At 47.3% G+C, this 23,302-nt stretch overlaps 1 protein-coding gene across 1 annotated transcript in view; it reads right to left on the reverse strand.

Annotated features, from left to right (window-relative positions):
* The window catches only part of chd5 (chromodomain helicase DNA binding protein 5), an 84,886-nt gene that overhangs the window by 23,877 nt on the left and 37,707 nt on the right, over positions 1-23,302 (reverse strand). The window contains exons 6-18 of the mRNA XM_038821443.1: positions 22,676-22,800; positions 22,136-22,141; positions 19,195-19,321; positions 18,324-18,490; positions 16,987-17,211; positions 15,918-16,121; positions 13,255-13,466; positions 12,626-12,757; positions 11,151-11,259; positions 10,058-10,249; positions 8,026-8,226; positions 6,652-6,789; positions 4,393-4,514 (exon numbers count right to left, since the gene is read on the reverse strand). Coding sequence (XP_038677371.1) covers positions 4,393-4,514; positions 6,652-6,789; positions 8,026-8,226; positions 10,058-10,249; positions 11,151-11,259; positions 12,626-12,757; positions 13,255-13,466; positions 15,918-16,121; positions 16,987-17,211; positions 18,324-18,490; positions 19,195-19,321; positions 22,136-22,141; positions 22,676-22,800 — 1,960 coding nt within the window. The remainder of the gene's footprint in view (positions 1-4,392; positions 4,515-6,651; positions 6,790-8,025; positions 8,227-10,057; positions 10,250-11,150; positions 11,260-12,625; positions 12,758-13,254; positions 13,467-15,917; positions 16,122-16,986; positions 17,212-18,323; positions 18,491-19,194; positions 19,322-22,135; positions 22,142-22,675; positions 22,801-23,302) is intronic.

The following is a 23,302-nucleotide window of genomic DNA, read 5'->3' on the forward strand; positions in this document are numbered from 1 at the left end:
CAGTCTCTCCCCCCTGCCCCATGGTCAAATTCAAAGAACTCTTACGGCGCCGAGGTCCCAGGTTCGATCCCGGCTCTGGGTCACTATCCGTGTGGAGTTTGCACATTCTCCCAGTGTCTGCATGGGTTTCACCCCACAACCCAAAGATGTGCAGAGTAGGCGGATTGGCCACGCTAAATTGCCCCTTAATTGGAAAAGAAAATTCAAAGAACTCGCTGCCTGAAATCACAAATGAAGAAGGGGACACTTGAGTGAAGTACAGGAGCCAGGAAATCAACTTTTTTTGCAAAGGAGGTGGGGGAAAGGAGTGGCAAGGGCAGAATTTTCCATTAAAAGGTTGCCGGCCATGGTTTAGTGGGTAGTATTGTACTCTCGCCGCCAAGTCAGAAGGTTATGGATCAAGTCCCACTCCAGACGTGAGCACATAATCCTGTCTGACAATTCAGTCTATTACTAAGCAAGGGCATGCAACGCTGTGGGTGCTGTTGTTTCAGATGAAATATTAAAACTTGCCTCTCATGTGAGCGGAGAAGATCCCAGAACAATATTCAACAAAGAGCTGGATGGGTTCTTTCCCAATCCCCTGGTCAACATTCCTTCCTCAGCTGACAGCAGTAAAATGGACCATACGGTCATTAGCAGACTGCTGTAAGTGGGAACTGGCAGTGAACACATTCTCCACTGCGATTCCGACATTAAGGAGTGACTACACCTGGAAAGTACTTCCCTGGTTGTAGAGTGATTTGGGACATCCTGAAAAATGTGATATAAATGCACAATCTTTTTTTTCTGTAGAGGTACATTGGAATAGGATGAGTCCATTTAGTCCATCAAGCCTGTTTGTCATTCAAAAAGATCATGACACGTTAAGCCTTTTAAAATTATTTTCCATACTTGTTCATGATAGTTCTATGATCTCTCGTGGGCCTCTAGGTCTCTTTGGATCTCCCGTTGCTAGCTTTTCCCCTTTTTAGAAAGTGCTTGGTTCCATACTTTTAGGTCCAAACTAGATGACCTCATATTTGCCCATGTTGAAATCCATTTCACAGTTTTGCCCATTCACTTTATCCATTAATACCTCTGTAATTTAATGCTCCCATTTAGACTGCTTGCAAGCTTGGATAGGTGGCTCTTTGACCCATGTTCTAAGTTGTTTAATAAATATGAATAGTAACGGTAAGGTAAAGTCACCATCGTGTTGAGGATCCAACACTGACCCTTGTGGGACACCACTAGCTTCACCCCAACGATTAGTGAATCTGTCTATTACTCCTACTCCTGCCACTCAGCCAATTTCCAAACCAGATCAGTACACGAGCCTTCAATTCACGAGCTTTACCTTTTAGCTAACAGTCACTTATGAGAGACTTTATCAAAAACCTTCCAGGAATCGACATAAATAATATTTAGAGACATTCGCCTTTCTATTATTTTAGCCACCACTTCATAAACGTAAATTCCCCGGGCATGATCTACCCTTTACAAATCCATGCTGGTTCGCCACGATCAGCTGAAAATTTTCAAACTGTTCAGTCACTTTATCATTAATTAGAAACTCTGGTAATGGGGCGGCACGGTGGTGCAGTGGTTAGCACTGCTGCCTCACGGCGCCGAGGACCCGGGTTCGATCCCGGCCCCGGGTCACTGTCCATGTGGAGTTTGCACATTCTCCCCATATCTACGTGGGTATCACCCCAAAACTCAAAAGATTTTTTTTTTTTTTAAATTTAGATTACCCAATTATTTTTTCCAATTAAGGGGCAATTTAGCGTGGCCAATACACCTACTCTGCACGTTTTTGGGTTGTGGGGGCGAAACCCACACAGACACGGGGAGAATGTGCAAACTCCACACGGACAGTGACCCAGAGCCGGGAATGAACCTGGGACCTCAGCGCCGTGAGGCGGTTGTGCTAACCACTAGGCCACCGTGCTGCCCACCCAAAACTCAAAGATGTGCAGGGTAGGTGGATTGGCCACGCTAAATTGCTCCTTATATTGGAGAAATTGTTGGACACTTTAAATTTATTAAAAGAAACTCTGGTAATGTCCCGGCAACGGATGTTAGGTTAAAACTGGTCTACAAAGCACTGGTTTCCCCCTCTCACCTTTCTTAAAAATAGTGGCGTGGCACGCACACTTTTCCAATCTAAAGGAACGGCTACCAAATCGAGAGAGCTTTGCAAGGTTATAGTCATGCCATTGATAATGCTCTCAACTACTTCCTTTAGAACCCTAGGAAGGAATCCATCTGGTCCTGGGGTTTGTCACTCTTCAGTACCATCATTATCTTCCTTTTCCTCACATTAATTTTGGTGCGTCCCTGTCCCTGACTCAAAATTAGTTTCCTTGGAATCTCCAGCATGTTATCCTCTTCCTCTACTGTAAATATTGGCAGAAAGTAATTATTCAAGCTGTTTGCCATTTCCTTATTTTCATTTACAATATCGCTTATCAGTTTTTACAGGGCTCACGTTGTTCCTGACCACATGCCCTTTCCCAACATTGAAAACATTGCGTTGATTTTTCCATCACTGGCAAATTTCTTTTCATTGTCCATTCTTATAGCTCTTACTCTGTTTTATCATCTTTTGTTGTTCATTATATCTTTCCCATTTGGGAGATCTATATTATTGTTTGCTTTTGTGTATTATTTTTCTTATGGTTTTATGTTGAACCGTACCTCTTTACTCATCCACAGAGTAAGCTTTATTAAGCAACTATGCTTTTTGCCATTCAGTGATATAAACCGATTCGGTCCCAATTAATTTATTTTTTGAACACCTTCCCCAGATTTGCCAACATTTTATCCGGAACAGATTTGTCCCAGTTTACTGTGGAAAATCTTTGCCCCACACATCGAAGCCAGCCTTACTTAAAGGTTATGTTTATTTGTGACACAACCCGGGGGGGGGGGGGGGGGGGGGGGGGGGGGGGGGGGGGGGGGGGGGAATTCCTGCACATGCTCAGTTGCAGTTTCAGTGTCATTCTTTTAATGCCGCCAGCTGGCACTGACAAAGAAGTTGGTTTAACACAGACTAACAATAAATTTCAGGTTTCCTGTTTTTAGGTCTGTGTATTTAGTCTCCCTATCATTTAGCTACCGTGTTCTCTCCAAAACATGCTTCCAACGACTCAGTAAATTAAGATATCAGGAAATTAGATTCTCAACTTTCAATGTGGAGAATTGATTATAAATTTAGCTTAAGGTCACTTATTGGTATAAATCAATAAGGTGTTTTGACTAAATTTATTTTCAATAATGTAGGATTCAAATGGACAACCTTGGGATTAAGAGTACCATTAACTACTAATTCAGATACCATATTATATAAAAACTCCCTGCACAAAGTCCCAACACACTGGATGTAGTCTAAGGATACAGCACTCATTGAGAACGTGATCTCGTCACAGATTGGGATCTGGGTTTATTGCTTCCATAAATTAGGTTTTTCTACGTGCTACACTGAAACGTTACATGGAATTCCTATTATGATACATGGTAGTATCCCTGGAAACACACACATAAATATTGAAGGTCGATTGGAAATGCTTATATTGCAGGTTCGAGTGCAGTATGACACTGATAGACCTTTGATAGATCCACACTGCTGCCACCTTCCATTAAAGTATCAGGAGCAGATGTACATGGTGCCGGGGGCCTCAGTGTGAGCTAAGAGCACAAGCGCTACTATTCCTGGTGCCTTCCAGGTCGGAGGCAAGAATTACAGTGAACACAGAATCTTCGCAGCTGTTTCAGACACTGTTGAATTTGATCATACACTATCATCGCCATCTGGTTTTCACAGGCCATCGGGTCTGCTCTGACCCTCTGAAAGTGTGCCCTGCACATGCCCATTCCCCTGCCCTATCCCCATAACCCTGATCCCCGTAATCTACATATCCCTGGACATTAAGGAGCAATTTTTAACATGGCCAATCCACCTAACCTGCACACCTTTGGACTCTGGGAGGAAACCGGAGTAGCCGGTGGAAACTCACAGACACGGGGAGAACGTGCAGACTCTGCACAGACAGTCACCCGAAGGTGGAATTGAACCCGGGTCTGTTGTGAGACAGCAGTGCTAACCACTGAAAAATGAAAAAAAAATGAAAATCGCTTGTTGTCACGAGTAGGCTTCAATGAAGTTACTGTGAAAAGCCCCTAGTCGCCACATTCCGGCGCCTGTCCGGGGAGGCTGGTACGGGAATTGAACCGTGCTGCTGGCCTGCTTGGTCTGCTTTAAAAGTCAGCAATTTAGCCCAGTGAGCTAAACCAGCCCCTGTGCCACTGTGCCGCCCTGCGGAGGTTAAAATTCTCAATCAAACAACTCCGCCTTTGCTCAAAAAGTACACGAAAAATAAGTTAACATTTTAAAACATTGAAACTTACTTAAAGCGTACAGGAGTGAGGAAGTTCAGCAAGTGAAAAAGCTCCTCCAGATTATTCTGTAGTGGTGTCCCCGTCAGCAGCAGCTTGTAGTCAATCTTGTAAGCATTCATCACCCTAAAATACTGGAAATTCAATACTGAAAAATGACAACTGACAAACAGATGCACAAGGCCAAACGGCAGCAACAGAATCATATGACCCACATTTTAATTTACAGTTGATATGCTATTGAATCGCTATAGCTTTTTTTTAAAATAAAGAGTCTCTCTTTCTTCCCTACCATCACCAACCCACCAAAGGCACTCACTTAAAATCATACAGCAGGAGGAAGCCATTCGGCCCATCGTGGGTGGGTTATTTGGAAGAACTATCCAGTTGTTATAATAATAATCTTTATTGTCACAAGTAGGTTGACATTAACACTGCAATGAAGTTACTGTGAAAAGCCCCTAGTCGCCACATTCCAGCGCCTGTTCGGGTACACAGAGGGAGAATTCAGAATGTCCAATTCACCTGACAGCGCGTCTTTCAGGACTTGTGGGAGGAAACCGGAGCACCCGGAGGAAACCCACGCAGACACGGGGAGGATGTGCAGACTCTACACAGACAGTGAGCCTAAGCCGAGAATCGATCCCGAGACTCCGGAGCTGTGAAGCAACAGTGCTAACCACTGTGCTACCGTGCCGTCCACATCACATGACAAGACAAGTTAGTCCCACATCACAACTCTTTTCCCAAATCCCTGCAAATATTTCCCCCTAAAGCTAAACGTTTATCCGATTCTCATTTGAAAAGTATACACGACCCCGACTTTGAAATATATCGCCGCTCCTTCACTGGGTCAAAACCCTGGAACTCCCTCCCTAACAGCACTCTGGATGTACCTACACCTTAGGGACTGCAGCGGTTCCAGTTGGAGGCAAATGGCCACTACTCAGCAGAAAGGAGCAAATGGCCACTTCCTATGTTACAATCCTCTTCACATCCACAGTCCTACACTTGCAACAATTAACTATTCCTTTTGATACATGTTTCAGAAGGCGTGAGGGCGAGGTGAACCTCTGGAACCAAGTTACCATCCTTCACCTACGAGCCTCAACAGTGAATGTCAGCAAGGCGGTGCACCAAAGGGGGCGCCAGTCAGGGGACTTGGCTCTCCTGAATCTGTAGCATTCTTATTGGGCGGCGAATGCAGACAAAGTGCGGGGCTGTAGGAAGGAGTCGGAGGCTTTGTGAGTGCGGATGGAGACGGGGTCCTGTAAGTAGTCGGGGTTGCGGGTGCAGCAACGGTGCCGCTGTCCCAAGGGATGTATTCTGGGAATCCTGTGGTGGTAGCCACGCTGAGGATTTGGGGGATTTTCAGACAGCACTTCGGAGGTCAGAGTCGAAGATGATCCCATAAAGGGGTATCACTGGTTTGAGCCGGGGAGGATGGATTCGAGGTCCTGGGGAATGGGAGGAGAAAGATCTGTTCCTGGAGGGGGAGATTTGCAAGTTTAGAGGAGTTCAGGGTGAAGTATGGGGTGCAGCATGAGGAGGGCTTTAGGTATGGGCAAGTGCAGGATTTGTGAGAAAGACCTTTTCGGGTTTCCCGGTGTAATGCCTCGACCTCGTGTGCGAGGCTGGGTCTGATTCAGCTAAAAGTGGTGTATAGGGTGCACTTAACAAAGGCGAGGGTGAGCCGGTTGTTTAAGGGGGTGGAGGATAGGTGTGAGCGGTGTGGGAGGAGCCCAACCAATGATGTCCGTACGATCTGGCCTGCCCGAAGTTGGAGAGGTATCGGGAGTCAGTATTCAGCACCATATCCAAGGTTCTGCACGTGGATGTGGAGCAGGATCTCGCTAGAGACCATATTCGGGATGAGTGAACTTGCCGGAGTTTCAGACGGGAGAAGGGGCAGATGTCTTGGCCTTCGCCTCATTGATCGCTCGCAGACAGGTCCTGTTGGGGTAATGGTCAGCTTCTCCCCCCCAGTGCCTTAGTCTGGTGGGAGGACCTTTGGAGCTTTTGGGCCTTGGACAGTGGGTCTTGCTTTCTTTGTGTAATGTTAAAAACGTTGAATAAGAATTTTTTTTTTTAAACATTGAATGTCAGCAAGATATTCAGTTGTGGACCCCCACCACTCCCCCTCACACTCCCTAACGCCACACATATCCCTCCCAAACTACACCAGATTGTGGACCCCAACCCCTGCCACCCACTCGCAGGCAGATAGTCTTCCCCCAAAGCCCAGGAACAGCGAGACCGCATCGCACTTACTTTGGACTGGTTATTTTTCAGCCTGTGAGCTTCATCGACAACAAGACACGCCCAGTCAATGGATCCTAGGATCGTCTGATCGATGGTGATCAACTCGTAGGAGGTGAGCAGAACGTGAAACTTTATTTGCGCCTCACTCTGAAAAAGAAACATTTCCTCCCATTATCAATCCCAAACACCCCAGTTATTCCTCCCATTATCAAACCCAAACACCGTGGTTATTCCGCCCATTATCAATCCCAAACACTGTGGTTATTCCTCCCATTATCAATCCCAAACATTGTGGTTATTCCTCCCATTATCAATCCCAAACACCGTGGTTATTCCTCCCATTATCAATCCCAAACTCCCTGGTTATTCCGCCCATTATCAATCCCAAACACTGTGGTTATTCCGCCCATTATCAATCCCAAACTCCCTGGTTATTCCGCCCATTATCAATCCCAAACTCCCCGGTTATTCCGCCCATTATCAATCCCAAACATTGTGGTTATTCCGCCCATTATCAATCCCAAACTCCCTGGTTATTCCGCCCATTATCAATCCCAAACTCCCCGGTTATTCCGCCCATTATCAATCCCAAACACTGTGGTTATTCCGCCCACTATCAATCCCAAACACCCCAGTTATTCCGCCCATTATCAATCCCAAACACCCTGGTTAACCCGGCGAAAGGTTGGGCTCTAGATGGAAAAATAAAACCCGAACCTACAATAGCTGGAGACCAATACACTGATTTCAGCTGTGAGTGTTAGTCTGGGGATGGTCAACTTCTTTCACTTTGTGTCACCAAAAACCCTCTACGTTCTCACTATCTGTTCTGAATTACAACTTCATGGTCCCATCAAGACAAAATAATACTGTTTTGCTTTTTATCGCTCCCTCATCTCCTGAAGTTATTGGATACAGTTTCAGTCATCTTCCAATTCCTCATCCAGACAACCCTTTTGCACAAGTGCAAAAATTGAGGAGATTACAGCTGGGAGCCAGAGCAGCCCCAACCCAAAACTAACTTCCAAATTGGGATCATTGGATAAGGATCAGGAGTGAAAACCCCAGCACATTTATCCCTACCTTTCCCATTGCACTGTCTCAAGCACTGATCCCAGCTGAGTGCCTGCCCCCCCCCCCCCCCCCCCCCGTGCTGCACGCCCCCCCCGTGTCGCACGCCATCCTTCCATCACTGTTGCTGGGTCAAAATCCTGGGACTTGCTACCTCGCAGCTGTGGGAGCACCTTTGCGACACGATTGAGTCAAGGGTGGTGGCTCACTACCACCTTTGCACGGGGAAACTGCAGACGGGCAAAAATTTCTGGCCTTGCCAACCATTCGAGAATAAACAAAGGAAAGGTCTTACTCAAACAGGATACTCACCTTCATCCTGAAAGCTTTCCTCCCACTCTTGATTACATTATCGTCGAAGCAGAACTCATTCTCTCGGATGACAGCTCTGCAGTCTTTGTCCCCTGTGTAGGTCACCACGTAGAAGTACGGCGCCCACATTGTGAATTCCCGCTCCCAATTTATAATGGTGGACAGCGGGGCGCTCACCAGGAAAGGTCCCTTGGAGTGGCCCTGGTAAGAGACAGTACATCCACCCTATTAAGACTTTTGTGGCAGCGTGGTGGCCCATGCTGACCATGTGACATCACAAACCAATTGGATTCAGAGCAAAAACGCATCAGGCAGCCATTTTTGTTGTCAACATGACGGCATGATGCTTTTGGTGTTAGGAATCAACAGTGACAACTACAGCCACAACTCTCAAATTAAATATTTCATTTTTGTCAACCCTTAGAGAGATTAACTATTAATTTTAAGTTTTCACTCCAACACACAGAAGAGCAAGTCCAATATATAATCAGTTTTGAACACAAAGAACAAGCCCAAATTATGATTTTGCCAGTAAATCAGCAAAGTACGTCAAGAGGTCACAGAGTTCAGAGAAGAATCATCAAAAGACAAAATGCCTTCACTCAGTATATCAGCCAACTGGAATAGTCTGAAGGAAAAAATACTGAAGTTATTGAAAATAAAGTTAGCCACCATAATGAGATGTGGCAGGAAGGTGGACGTCGATGAGTGAGTCAACCTATGAAAGGGAGGGGCTTCAAGGAAAAGTCAACATACCGGAGGGATGAGTGAAGAAGACCATATGACAGAGGAGCAGAATTAGGCGATTCACCCCATCGAGTCTGCCCCTTACTAATCAAGAACCTATCTATCTCTGTCTGAAAGGCACTCAGTGACTTGGCCTCCACAGCCTTCTGCGTCAAAGATCTCCACAGATTCACCACCCTCTGGCTGAAGAAAATCTTCCTCATCTCAGTTTCAAAGGATCGTCCCTTCAGTCTGGGGCTGTGCCCTTGGGTTCTAGTTTTTCCTACTAGTGGAAACATCCTCTCCATTTCCAATCTATCCAGGCCTCTCAGTATCCTGTAAGTTTCAATAAGGTTCCCTCTCATCCTTCTAAACTCCAACGAGTACAGACCCTGAAACCTTAACCACTTCATATGACAAGTCCTTCATTCCAGAGATCATTCTTGTGAACCTCCTCTGGACCCTTTCCACGGTCAACACATCCTTCCTTAGTTATGGGGCCCAAGACTGCTCACAATACTCCAAATGGGGTTTGACCAGAGCCTTATACAGCCTCAGAAGTACATCCCTGGTATTGTATTCTAGCCCTCTCGACATGAATGCTAACATTACATTTGCCTTCCTAACTGCCAACTGAACCTGCTTGTTAACTTTAAGAGAATCTTGAACTAGGACCCCTAAGTACCTTCATGCTTCTGATTTCCGAAGCCTTTTCTCATTTGAAAAATAGTCTCTGCCTCCATTCTTCCTACCAAAGTGCATAACCTCAGACTTTTCCACATTGTATTCCATCTGTCACTTCTTTGCCCACTCTCCTAGCCTATCCAAGTCCTTCTGCAACCCCCCTGCTTCCTCAACACTACCTGTCCCTCTGCATATCTTTGTATCCTTTGAAAACTTAGCATCAGTGCCTTCAGTTCCTTCTTCCAAATCATTAATGTATGTTGTGAAAAGTTGTGGTCCCAACGCTGACCCCTGAGGCACGCCATTAGTCACCGGCTGCCATCCTGAAAAAGATCCCTTTATCCCCACCTTCTGCCAGTCAGCCAATCCTCTATCCATGCAAGGATCTCACCCTTAACACCATGGGCTCTTAACTTATTTAACAGCCTCCTATGCGGCACTTTGTCAAAGGTCTTCTGGAAAGAAATAGTGTTCCCAAACCTTGAGAACTTGAACTCCCGGTCACCTTAACACCCACTCATAAAACCCGGAGATCTCTGCTCCTCACTCTAGACCCAGATCGCAGCTTCTAACCCGCAGCCTGACCCTACCCCCATAATCTCGAACCCCAACAGTTCCTCACCTCTTTGAAGAGCGAGTATAGAAACACAATGGTTTGAACAGTTTTTCCCAATCCCATCTCGTCAGCCAGGATTGTGTCAGTGCCCTGTGCCCAAGAGAAGCGTAGCCAGTTCAGCCCCTCCAGCTGGTAAGGGTGTAGGTTGCCTCCTGTGCTATCGATGTACTCCGGCTGCTTGTCAAACTTCACAGTTGGCTGTGGCAAGATGGAAAAGTAAAAGATTATTCTCAAGGAAAGTACAAGGGGGCACTGAAAGGGACAACGCTGCTTCTGGTACATTTGAGTACATAATTGGTCAGATTTACTGCATTAATTAGACATCCCAAAGCTGAACATTTCAGAAAACATCCTAGCTTATAATACAACTGACAGGATGCAATTCCCCTCTGTTCACTGCTACATGGATCTGTATCCAAGCTCATGCTGTACCAGTCCTGGAAGTGTTTGATGGGGGCAGTGTAGAGGGAACTTTACTCTGTCCCTAACTCTGTGCTACATATCCATAGAATCCCCGCGGTGCAGAAGGAGACCATTCAGCTCATCAGATTCGCATGGACCCTCCGAGAGAACACCCTACCTAGGCCCACTCCCTCTTCCTTTCCCATAAACCCGCCCTATCTCCGCAAGCAAGGGACAATTTAGCGTCACCAATCCACCTAACTCTTTGGACTGTGGGAGGAAACCGGAGCACCAGGAGAAAATCCACAAAGACATGGGGAGAAAGTGCAAACCACACACAGACAGTCACCCAATGTAGTGATCAAACCTTGGCGCTGTGATGCAGCAGTGCTAACCACTGTGCCGCCCTGGGACTGCTTTGAAATGAAATGAAATGAAGATCACTTATTGTCACAAGTAGGCTTCAAATGAAGTTACTGTGAAAAGCCCCTAGTCGCCACATTCCGGCGCCAGTTCGGGGAGGCTGGTACAGGAATTGAACCGTGCTGCTGGCCTGCCTTGGTCTCCTTTAGCCCTGTGCTAAACCAGCCCCCCCCCCCCCCCTCCTCTGGTGGGGTAATGAAGAGGGAGATGATGACACAAAATCCAAGGGTTGCACGAACAAGCTCAGCTCCAACCAGTATCCCTCTTTACTTACATCCACCACAGGCTGAGCTGGGGGCGGGTCAAAGATCAGTTCCCTGGCTTTCCGGATCTTTTTGTTCAGCTTCCTCACCGGTCTCAAGTCTTCACCTAAAATCAATTGTCTGCAGCGAGAGAAAGAGAGAGAGGTGAGAGTGCAGTGGACGCCGGAAAGCCAGACAGATTTGGGGAGGAGATTGATAGGTTGTTAATTAGTAACGGGATGAAGGGTTATGGGGAGTGGGACGCGAGGTGCAGGTGAGGCCGAGGAGGGATCAGCCACGACCGTATCGAATGACGGCGCAGGCTGGACTGCCTGCTCCTAGTTCTTACCATCTTACAGTCAGAGTATGTGACTGCAGCACCCACAATCAGAAGGGCATCAATAACCAACCTCCCCCTCGGCACCCGCTTCAGTTTGCCCATCTTCCGAGGGTGCAGTACCTCACTCCAGCACTGAAACCTCCCAGCCCAGAAAGCAGTAAAGCATCAGTGACTTAAGCTTTGCCCAACATTTTTCATTCAGGTGTGGGAGGTTTGATTTTTTTTTACACTTTTTTCTTGTTGCAAAAATATTTTTGAGGGCAACTGTGCAAGGCCAATACTTAGAGCATCAAGATTCAGCTACACTTTAGCAGTTGCTTCTTTAACAGCATCCGCAGACCCTCAACTTTCAACATCTAGGAGGACACAGGTAACAGGCACATGGAGACATCATCACCTCAAGTTCTCCTCCGAGTTACACACTATTCCAGGTTTGAAATTATATCTCTGATGCTTCATCGTTGCTGGGTCGAAGCCCCATAGCTCTTTCTGATGGTACCATGGGAGTACCTTCATCATATAGAATACCTACAGTGCAGAAGGAGGCCATTTGGCCCATCCAGTCTGCACTGACCCTCCGAAAGAGGGCCATTCTTCCGCCCTATCCCCTTGATCCCGTGCATCGATCATGGCCAATCCACCTAACCTGTACATCTTTGGACTGTGGGAGGAAACCGGAGCACCCGGAGGAAACCCACGCACACACGGGGAGAACGTGCAGACTCCACACAGACAGACACCCATGGCCATAATCGACCCCGGGTCCACGGTGCTGTGAGCAGCAGTGCTAACCACTGTGCCACCATGCCACCTGCAGCGGACTGCAGTGATTCAAGAAGGAAGCTCACCACCTCCTTCTCGAGGATAATTAGGGATGGACAACTAATGCCAGTGGCACCCACGTCCTGCGAATTAATTTTTTCAAACGCAATCTCGGACTGGGGCCAAGTGAAAGGCTGATCAGGAAATTATGATCAGTTCCCTTCACTACAGGACACAGGAGAATGAATCAGATCTCTCACGATATAATCGCTAGTGCTAGCCCTCATGACCAAATTTGTCAAGTTCCGTTTCACAGTTTGGGATTTGGCTTTGGGTCTCCCTGAACATATCCGTTATATTTATGTTAAAAAGAGGTTAAGATTAAGTTTATTGAGTGGCACTGACCTGTGATTCCAATACATCTCCTTCACAGTGTCATAATCTGGAATGTCAAAGTCTTCAAATTCCCAGGTAGCCTGGTCATACGCTAGGTCCCTCCACTTAATCAAATAGTGCAAATCACCCTTCTTATCCAAGCTGAAAAAAAAAGAAAAAATGTTAAGTCTTCACATCCCATTATGTCAACAGCACAAGTTAGATAACCTGGAAGTGTTTTGAGGGGACAGGCTAGATGGAGCTTTATTCTGGATCGAAAGAGTGGTGGTGGATCTATCTTGGGAATGTTGAAGGGGGAAGAGTATAGACGGAGCTTTACTCTGTATCTGACCTGTTCTGGGAATGTTTGATGGAGCAGTGGAAATATTCAAGCAGCCAATCTGGCCTGCAATAGAATTCTGATTCCGAAAACAACAGAATGATTACTTCACCAACTACATCACCCAATCCCTGCCTCAGATGTTTTGTTTTTTTGCTGCTTCAGCATTCTAGAGAATTGTTCAGCAAGGAAAATTAACCAACTCAGTGGAGAAGGATAGAGGGCAACTATTTTCCTCTGGTGGAGAGGGGGGGGGGGGTCCACAACAAGGGGGGGGGGGGGGGGCGTTACCTCAAAATTGCAGTTCTGACCTCCTCACCTGTGGTTGATAATTCGGTGAACAATGAGCCATTCGGGTTTGATGCCGTATCGATAGTACCGCTGCTCCATCAGCACAAACTGAGGATCTTTGTTCTTCCGTTTCTCGCTCTTCTCTTCGTCGTCCCCAGAGCCGTAATCGAATGGTGGCGGCTCGTCCATATCATTCTTCCTTTGGAAGTTCCGGAACATTACCGTGTGGTACAGTTCCAACTGGAGAGGGTAGGCTTAAATTTAATGCTTAAAAACAGACACACATGTATTTCTTGCCAATTCTTGTCTCACCCCTTCCCTCAACCGCATTTTGATCCTGGAAGTGGAGACAATCAGCTTTGCACGAAAGACAGCAGTGAGTAAACGAAGTTTAGTTGCTACAATTATGACGGTTATAAGATTACGTTTCACAACTGCATCTTTCATTTCTGGGAAAATGAAGGGATCCATGTGACCTATTCGGAGGTTTACCTGACAAAAGGCCCGGGTGTGAAGCTGTTAAAGATTAAACTGAGGCCTGGGCTGTTTTTCTGGAAAGAAGGTGCACCTTGGAGATAATGGCAGCAGCATCTGTGTTACAGCGTTTAGACTGCTCGTCGCCAAAGCCACAGGAAGGTGATAAGAATCCCGGGTTGTAAACAGTTATGCTTTAAACTGTCTAATAAATTGATTTTAAAAAAATAAAATCAAAAAGTACCCAATTCTTTTTTTTCCCAATTAAGGGACAATTTAGCGTAGTCAATCCACCTACCCTGCACATCTTTGGGTTGTGGGGGTGAGTCCCACCCAGACACGGGGAGAATGTGCAAACTGCACAAGGACAGTGACCCGGGGCCAGGATAGAACCCGGTTCCTCGGCGGCGTGAGGCAGCAGTGCTAACCACTGCACCACCATGCCGTCCCAGTCTATTTATTTTCAAGATAGAGTTGGGATCTCAAGGAAAGGTAACTATCACTACTACCTAGATACTAAGCCCATGCCATTCACACTGTCATGAAGATGGACTTGGTTTGGGAAAAGGTTTACAAGATATCCCTAAAACCCAGACACAAGCAGTCTGCCAGGATCTGGGATAGAGGGAGCAGCTGGAGGCTGGGAGTCTCTATGATTCACCGTGCAGGAATGTAGGTTGGAGTTCATGCGCGGATTGAAACGACCCAATTTGTGGGGATTTGAAACAAGGCTGGAAGGTTTGCCTAGCTTACATGTAAGAGACAGTCACCATGAAAGACAATTCCGGGATTAACAGTTACCAGGCTGAGAAGAGAAAGGAAAAGAATTAAAGCGAAGTAAACCTTTGGGATCCAAGAATTACTTTGGACTGGGTCTTGGAAAAATTGAATGACGACTCAACGGACAGTGTAAAGTGTATCTGTGAAGTGGGTTTTTGGCTGAATTAGAAGTAAAAGGGTAAAGTTCCGTTCTGCAGTTTAAAGTATAAATTACAAAAGATATTATTTAATCAACAGTGTTTTAGTCTGATAGCTACAGTAAGCCTTAAAATCTGAAATTTTGCTGTCTCATCCTTCGAGCTATCAACTGGAAGATTGAACTTTTTTAAGTTATCGGTCTCTATGGTGATCCTAATAGTGAGTGGCTCCTCAGAGAACGAGCAAGGCCGGGCAGCACGGTGGCCTAGTGGTTAGCACAACCGCCTCACGGCGCTGAGGTCCCGGGTTCGATCCCGGCTCTGGGTCACTGTCCGTGTGGAGTTTGCACATTCTCCCCGTGTCTGCGTGGGTTTCACCCCCACAACCCAATAACGTGCAAGCTAGGTGCATTGGCCATGCTAAATTGCCCCTTAATTGGAAAAATGATTGGGTACACTAAATTATTAAAAAAAAGAGAACGAGCAAGGGAAATCTGTGACAACCCGGCAATACACAGTTTCTTTTCATGCCCGTGCGAACACATTGAAAGTAGAGTTGGGGCAGAGGTGAGTCAGAATGTCATGGGTTCAAGTCCCACTCAGAATCACAGAATCGGCAAAGAGCAGAAGGAAGCCATTCGGCCCATCAGAATCTGCAATGACTCTGAAAGAGCATTCTGTCTAGTCCCATCCCCTTGCCTCACCCACGCCAGAGACTTGGCACAAATATAGGTTGACATCCCGAGTGATGACCACATTGTCGGAAGGGCCTCTTTCAGATAGTATAAAACCAAGGCCCGTTTCTTCTCAGGCAAACATTAAAGATCCCACGGAACTACTTAATAATAATAATAATCGCTTATTGCCACAAGTAGGCTTCAGTGAAGTTACTGTGAAAAGCCCCAAGGACTTTGAAGGACAGCAGGGGAGTTATCATTTGACTAACATCACTAAAAGGCAATTATCTGGTCATTATCACATTGCTGTTTGTGGGATCTTGCTGTGTAGACATAGGCTGTTGGGGCGACTACACCAAGTACATCAGTGTTTGCAAAGATCTTGGAACATCCTGAAAGGTGGTATCGAATAGTCAGGCCTTTCTTTCTCCATCTTCACGTGAGAGTCTGAACAGAATCTGATCAGTAAGCAGTAAATTGCTCATGGTCAAGGTTCATACCCCAACACTGGCCGCTTGGGGCAGGTAATCAGAGGGTAGCCGAGACCTGGGGAATGAGACCATTGGCTCCACAACAGGTGTAGGCTCGGGCCAGACATACGGGACACGGATCATTCAACTTACCTGCAGTTCGGTGGCCCAAGAGCAGTGCCAGTAGGACAACCCCACCCATTTGACAAAGAATTCTCGTTCTGGCCGTCCTTTCAGGGCCTTGGGCTGTTCGGCATCAGTGGCATCTCCTGCCAGGCCGGGAGGGGTGCGTGGCAGTGGCGGCGAACCCCAGGACCAGTGCAAGATTCGCTGTACTTTGCCTTTGAGGGGTGTGCACTGGAAAGAACAAATTACACTTACTTTTGACACACGTGATACACATAACAATAATAATAACCTTTATTAGTGTCACAGTTACATTAACACTGCAATGAAGTTACTGTGAAAATCCCCTAGTCGCCACAGTCCGGCACCTGTTCAGGTACACTGAGGGAGAATTCAGAATGTCCAATTCACCAAGTCGCCTTTCAGGACTTGTGGGAAACCAGAGCACCCGGAGGAAACCCACGCAGACACGGGGAGAACGTGCAGACTCCACACAGACAGTGACCCAGTGGGGAAATCGAACCTGGGTCCCTGGCGCTGTAAAGCAACAGTGCTAACCACTGTGGCACCATGCCGACCTAACCTGGCTGGCCCTCAGAGAGAGCTCTCACCTCTACCCAAAGCAGGACAGCACATGGAAGGGTGTTATGCCTGGAACATTGTCCCATCTTCTGAACCAATCTATTCAGCAACCCCACCCCTGAAATTCTCTCCTCTCCTGTTCCAAATGCGCTGGTTTCTCACTGTAGCAAGTCCCACAGCTACAGGCTGCTCTTTTGCACCCCATCTAACGGGGTTACCAACTGGTTATTGGCTGGCCGGAAGCCAATGCATACATGCATGGCCCCACATGTACATGGCCACACACCTGTGCACGCCACACACATGTACACGGCCGCACACGCAGCAGTCAGCAGACTTCCCTAACTAAATGGTCCATTATCTTCCCGACTATGGTACCAGACAGAAGCGTCCCAGAGTTGAGGAGGTCAAACCGCGCTCACTTCATAACAAGTTGAACTAAAAAAGGAAAGGCCCCAAACAATATTTGCAGTTAATACCACAGCCACCATGATTAGGGCGATCAGATACCCACCAAGCAGCGGGGACAAATCCACTCTCCATTGGGGATCTCGGGTAGCGGAGGGTTAAGGCAGTGAATGTGATACGAGGAAGGACAGGAGTCACAACACAGCAGCTCGCCTCCATCCTTGCAGACTCTGCAGAATTCCATATGATCATCATCTTCCTCCTCTGCTCCCTCCTCATCCTCTTCATCTTCCTCATCCTCTTTCGCTTCCCACTGGATTCCTTCCTTTTCCTAGAGTCATTGTACAGGACACATTTTACAGGGTGCGTTATAACACACACATACATATATATAAATATCCACAAATACATACACTACAACACACCAAAGCTAACTTCAAATATGCCAAGAAGAACAAGGGATGAGATGCCAACACCTCCAAGATACTCAGCATCCCGACTTGGGGAAAATATTCTTTCATCGTTGCTGGGTCAAAGTGTGGAACTCCCTCCCTAACAGTACTGTGGGAGCACATTCTCCACACTGACTGCAGCTGCTCATGTTGGCAACTCACCGTCACCTTCTCAAGGAGCTTAATAATAATAATAATAATCTTTATTGTCACAAGTAGGCTTACAATAACACTTCAATGAAGTTACTGTGAAAAGCCCCTAGTCGCCACATTCCAGCACATGTCCGGGTACACAGAGGGAGAACTCAAAATGTCCAATTCACCTAACTGCACGTCTTTCAGGCATTGTGGGAGGAAACCGGAACCGGCGGAGGAAACCCACCCAGACACGGGGAGAAGGTGCAGACTCCGCACAGACAGTGACCCAAGCCGGGAATCGAACCTGGGACTCTGGCGCTGTGAAGCAACAATGCTACCCACTGTGCTACCGTGCTTAACAAGTGATGGGCAATAATTGCAGCACGGCCCATGTGCCAAGAGCTAATGTGAGCAAAGACACAAGTGTGGAGAGGATAATCTGTACCGGTGACCATCAGAGGTGATAGGATGAGATGAAGGAGGTTGGGAGCAGGCTTGTGTGGGGCATAACACTAGCTGGGCCGAAAGGCCTGTTTGTGCATTGTAAATACTATGTAAATACTACAAGCCCAAAACCCTCCTCGACCAACATAAACGCACAGATTTATTTTCCCACTAGTGGAGTGACTGGAGAGGCATTGGGCACGGGTATCCAACAAACCTTTCTCCCATTTACACAGGAGTCTTCCGGGACCTCACCATCATCAATTGGGCAAAATCAGTGAACAACTCAAGACAGGGGATCAACACTGGGATCTTCCCACTATTGTGGTTGGCATCGTTCTAGCTGAAACATTATCCCACAAGCAGGACCGAGCACAGTCTCCAGCACAGCAGGAAACGGAGAACTTACACAGTGCAGACAACTCCACTTTCCCTCGGGAGCCTTCTCCATCTCTGGGTCCAGGCAGACTAAGTGATAAGCCCGAGGACAGGTGTCACACAAAATAATCTCCCCTCCTTGCTGGCACACTTCACAGTAATCCTGGTGATCTGTCTCGTATCCATCACCATCCTCCACTGGCAATTACAAAAGAAACAAGAGGCAATGAAATTACATTCTCCCAGGAAGGCAAATGAGTCGCAGTCTCCAAAACACAATTTGCTGGAGAAATAAAAGGTAACAAGCCGAGTGCTACAGCGCAGTACCAACACCAAGGTAAGCAGCACTGATTCATTAAATGCCGTGACTGAGGGAGGTCCAGTAGGACAATTAGATTGAACACGAAACAACTCTGAGTCTTCACTTCAATGTGGTGTGGACAGAGGGGAGGAAGAAAGGGTATTTAACAGGTATGTCAAACTTAAAAGAGTCAAAGACCAGAATCAGGGGTTTGGGTGATACCGACACCCAGGAGTAGGGTTGAGCTCATCCTCTTTCTCATTGACTGGTGCTTTCTGGGTCGCAGTAAGTTAGGGGAGGGGGAATAAAGAAGAGCACTGAGCCTAACCGACACGGACAAATCCAGACTCATTTTCCCCCTTCCTCACCCTCCCCCGGTGGTACAACTGTGGCACCAGCCCAGTTATGATTTGCAAACTCGGCACAGAACAAGACCCCCCCCCCCCCCCCCCCCCCCACCCCGGTCTATAGCATCCTGGACGCCTCAATCGGTTATGGCTCTGTTCACTAAATTCAATAACACACCCAGTAATGCCCATTCCCCACAGTTACACCAAAGTATCCTAACCGAGAATGCGCCAGAAAGAAGTTCAACATTTACATTTCTTTTTCCTCTTGCCGCCTTTCCTTCTTCTCTTGCCCAAACCAGCAGAGCCCTCGGACCGTATGGAGCAGCTGTGGACACTCGCGTTGTCTGGGTCCGATTCACCACGTTCATCTTCCTCACTCTGCAGCAACAAACACAACATACATGAGGAGAGGGGAAAGGCATCACAGCTCCATATCCACAGGTTTATAGTACCAGGAGACAGCTCCATCAACACAGACTCTTCCTCTGGCACCTCATACATAGGGACATACAAACTAGGAACAGGAGTAGGCCACTCGGCCCCTCGAGCCTGCTCTGCCATTCAATAGTGTACAGGTTCTTCCTGCTGATTCCCTTATTTTCTCTTTCTTTATTTTTTGTTCTCTTTTTCTTTAAATTTAGACTATCCAATTCTTTTTTGTTTCCAATTAAGGGTAGATTTAGCGTGGCCAATCCACCCAACCAGAACATCTTTGGGTTGTGGGGGCGTGAGACCCACGCAGACACGGGGAGAATCTGCAAACTCCACACGGACAGTGACCCGGGGCCGGGATCAAACCTGGGTCCTTGGCGGCGTGAGGCAGCTGTGCTAACCACTGCGCCACCATGCCACCTCCCTCTCTTTATTTTTGCTGTTATCATTTTGATCCATGGATGCTTAATGAACATGTACCTTTAAGTCAAGCAGGGGAAGTGAGGAATTCAAGTGACAACATAGTGCACTGAACTAGCCTTCGGACAGCAGAACTCAAGACATTTTGACACCGAGAGATCAGTGGGACGTGGTTCAATCCGTTGAATGGTGGCTAATGAATTGGCCCAAAGGTCATATTCTGCCCGGTAACAGGCGGTGATTGGGTCCTATCCGAGTAGGATGGTTTTCAGAGAACCCAGTCAGGAACAGTTGGTTCCTGAACGCTCAGAAGAAAGGACCTGCTCTCTCTCTCTCTCCCCCTCTTTGTTTTCTCCAGTAAAGCTGTTTAGCTGCTGTATCTTTATTTTTTAATTTAGTGTACCCAATACATTTTTTTCAATTAAGGGGCAATTTAGCGTGGCCAATCCGCCTGCACATTTTTGGATTGTGGGGGCGAAACCCACGCAAACACGGGGAGAATGTGCAAACTCCACATGGACAGTGACCCAGAGCCGGGATCGAACCTGGGACCTCGGTGCCATGAGGCGGCAGTGCTAACCACTGTGCCACCATGCTGCCCTCTAGCTGCTGTTTCTGAAACTGCAGAGACCTCAATGAACCTACAGTGAAAACCAACACAGACTGGAACGAGAAACCTTGAGCTGAAACCGTGGACTGAAGAAAGGTGTGCTAGAAAACAACCATCTGACACAAAGACTCTTATCCATTTTACTTCCATCCTTATTAATCACCCCTCTGTGCTTGTCTGCCTTGGTGTGTGTGTAGAAGGTGGGGTGCGTTTAAGTGGAGGTGGGGTTAACATAGAACAGTACAGCACAGAACAGGCCCTTCGGCCCTCAATGTTGTGCCGAGCCATGATCACCCTACTCAAACCCACGTATCCACCCTATACCCGTAACCCAACAACCCCCCCCCCCCCCTTAACCTTACTTTTATTAGGACACTACGGGCAATTTATCATGGCCAATCCACCTAACCCGCACATCTTTGGACTGTGGGAGGAAACCGGAGCACCCGGAGGAAACCCACGCACACAGGGGGAGGACGTGCAGACTCCACACAGACAGTGACCCAGCTGGGAATCGAACCTGGGACCCTGGAGCTGTGAAGCATTTATGCTAACCACCATGCTACCCTGCCTAATTAAGAATTAGATAACAGTTAACCTGTTGCATCTGCTACAAATTTAATTATAGTTATTGTTATTAATTAAATTAACTTTCAATTTTCACCCCTGGTGACTGTAGTTATTGGGCAGCCAAGTGCCAGACTTTGGTTGCTTTTCAAAGAATTGTTTGTTCATTTTAATTATGTTGCGACTCTGGGTCAAGTTGGGCTGGAATTGACTGCACACTAGCCCAGGGGGTCATAACAATGAGAATTATGCCCGATCTGTTCCGCTCCCCATTCCCACCTGCCCCAAGGGAAACATCCTTTCCATAGCCATGCTGTCAAGGTCCCTCAGGATCTTATATGTTTCAATCAAGTCGGCTCTGACTCTTACAAGCCCGGCCTGTGGAACCTTCCCTCACAAGGCAACCCCGTCTATTCCAGGTTTCAGTCTAGTGAACCTTCTGTGAACTGCTTCTAATACATTTACATTCTTCCTTCATTTTGTAAAAATTCATTTACGGGATGTGGGCATCGCTGGTTAGGACAGCATTTATTGCCCGACCCTTTTTTAAAATAAATTTAGAGTGCCCATTTCTTTTTTTCCCAATTAAGGGGAAATTTAGTGTGGTCAATCCACCCACCCTGCACATCTTTTGGGTTGTGGGGTGAGACCCACGCAGACATGGGGAGAATGTGCAAACTCCACACGGACAGTGTGTTGCCCATCCCTAGTGGCCCTTCAGAAGGTGGTGGTGAGTTGCCTTCTTGAACTGCTGCAGTCCGCGAGATGTAGGTACACCCACTGTGCTGTCAGGGAGGGAGTTCCAGGATTTTGCCCCAACAACAGAGAAGGAATGGTGATATATTTCCAAGTCAGGGTGGTGAGTGACTTGGACGGGAACCTCCAGGTGGTGGGGTTCCCAGCTATTTGCAGCTCTTGTCCTTCCAGATGGTAGTGGTCGTGGGTTTGGAAGGTGCTGTCGGAGAAGACCAATACTGTACACAGTACTCCAAATGTGGTCTCCTTGTGCCCTATATAACTAAACCATGACCTACCTACCTTTGTATTCAATTCCCCCTCGCAATGAACAATAACATTCTATTTGCATTCCTAATTACTTGCCGTACCTGCATTCTAACGTTTTGTGATTCATGCACTAGGACACCCAGATCCCTCTGCATCACAGAGCTCTGCAATCTCTCACTGTTCAGATAATAAGCTTCTCCTTTATTCTTCCGGCCAAAATGGGCAATTTCACATTTTTCCCACATTATATTCCATTTGCCAGATCCTTTCCCGCTCACATAACCCATCTGCAGCCGTTTGCAGCCTCCTGAGGTCCTCTTCATGTTTCCCTGTCCCATCCAAATGAAGTAACTCCACAAGTAAACACAGCACACCCACTCCACCCACATATAATGAAATGAAAATCGCTTATTGTCACGAGTAGGCTTCAAATGAAGTTACTGTGAAAAGCCCCTAGTCGCCACATTCCGGCGCCTGTTCGGGGAGGCTGTTACGGGAATCGAACCGTGCTGCTGGCCTGCTTGGTCTGCTTTCAAAGCCAGTGATTTAGCTGTGTGCTAAACAGCCCCATAATAGGAAGAGTGAATGGCATTTCCTCTGGTGGTAACCCTCCTGGCAAGAGACCCCATCTCTGACACATGGACCCAATCACTAGCCTCAAACAGATGGGTTGAATGGTGACCTGCCTTACCGAAGACACCTTTTTTCCGTTTGCCGCTGAATCCTCCGAGTTTGATCTTCAGAGGAGCCATCTTCTTCCCTTTTCCTTTCTTCTTCAGTTCAGCTGCTCGGGCACTTTTACTTTTTTTCCGGACCCCTGGACCTGTGAACAGACAGTGACACTGGTGAAACGCAGACTGGTTATCAGGGAGAACCGGAGTTTGATGCTCTGCACTGCTGGCTCCTTAAATAAGCCTTTTAGCTTGTCACCCTTTCTCTCCTGAAGATGGTGACTCTCAGTGGGGGTCATCCCCATGAGGAAGGGTCACCCTCACTTTGATGCAGCAGTCTGGATAGCAAGCACTGGCAGACTATTGGACCATAGAGGGCATCAGAATAGAGCCTGGTCCTGTCCTCGCCAGATGTCCAGACATGAACACTTCTCGTCAGGATCCAGCAAACAGAATCATACAGCACAGAAGGAGGCCATTTGGCCCATCATACCTATGCCAGCTGGTTTGAAATATCCAGCTGTCAAGTCCCACTCTCCCCACTCTTTCCCCCTAGTCCTGCAAATGTCTCCTTTTCAAATATTTCTCCAATTCCCTTTTGAGAGTTGCTATTGAATCTGCTCCCCCCCCCCCCCCCCCCCCCCCCCCCCCCCC

The sequence above is a fragment of the Scyliorhinus canicula genome, chromosome 16 (genome assembly GCF_902713615.1).
Source record: "Scyliorhinus canicula chromosome 16, sScyCan1.1, whole genome shotgun sequence".
NCBI lineage: Eukaryota > Metazoa > Chordata > Chondrichthyes > Carcharhiniformes > Scyliorhinidae > Scyliorhinus > Scyliorhinus canicula.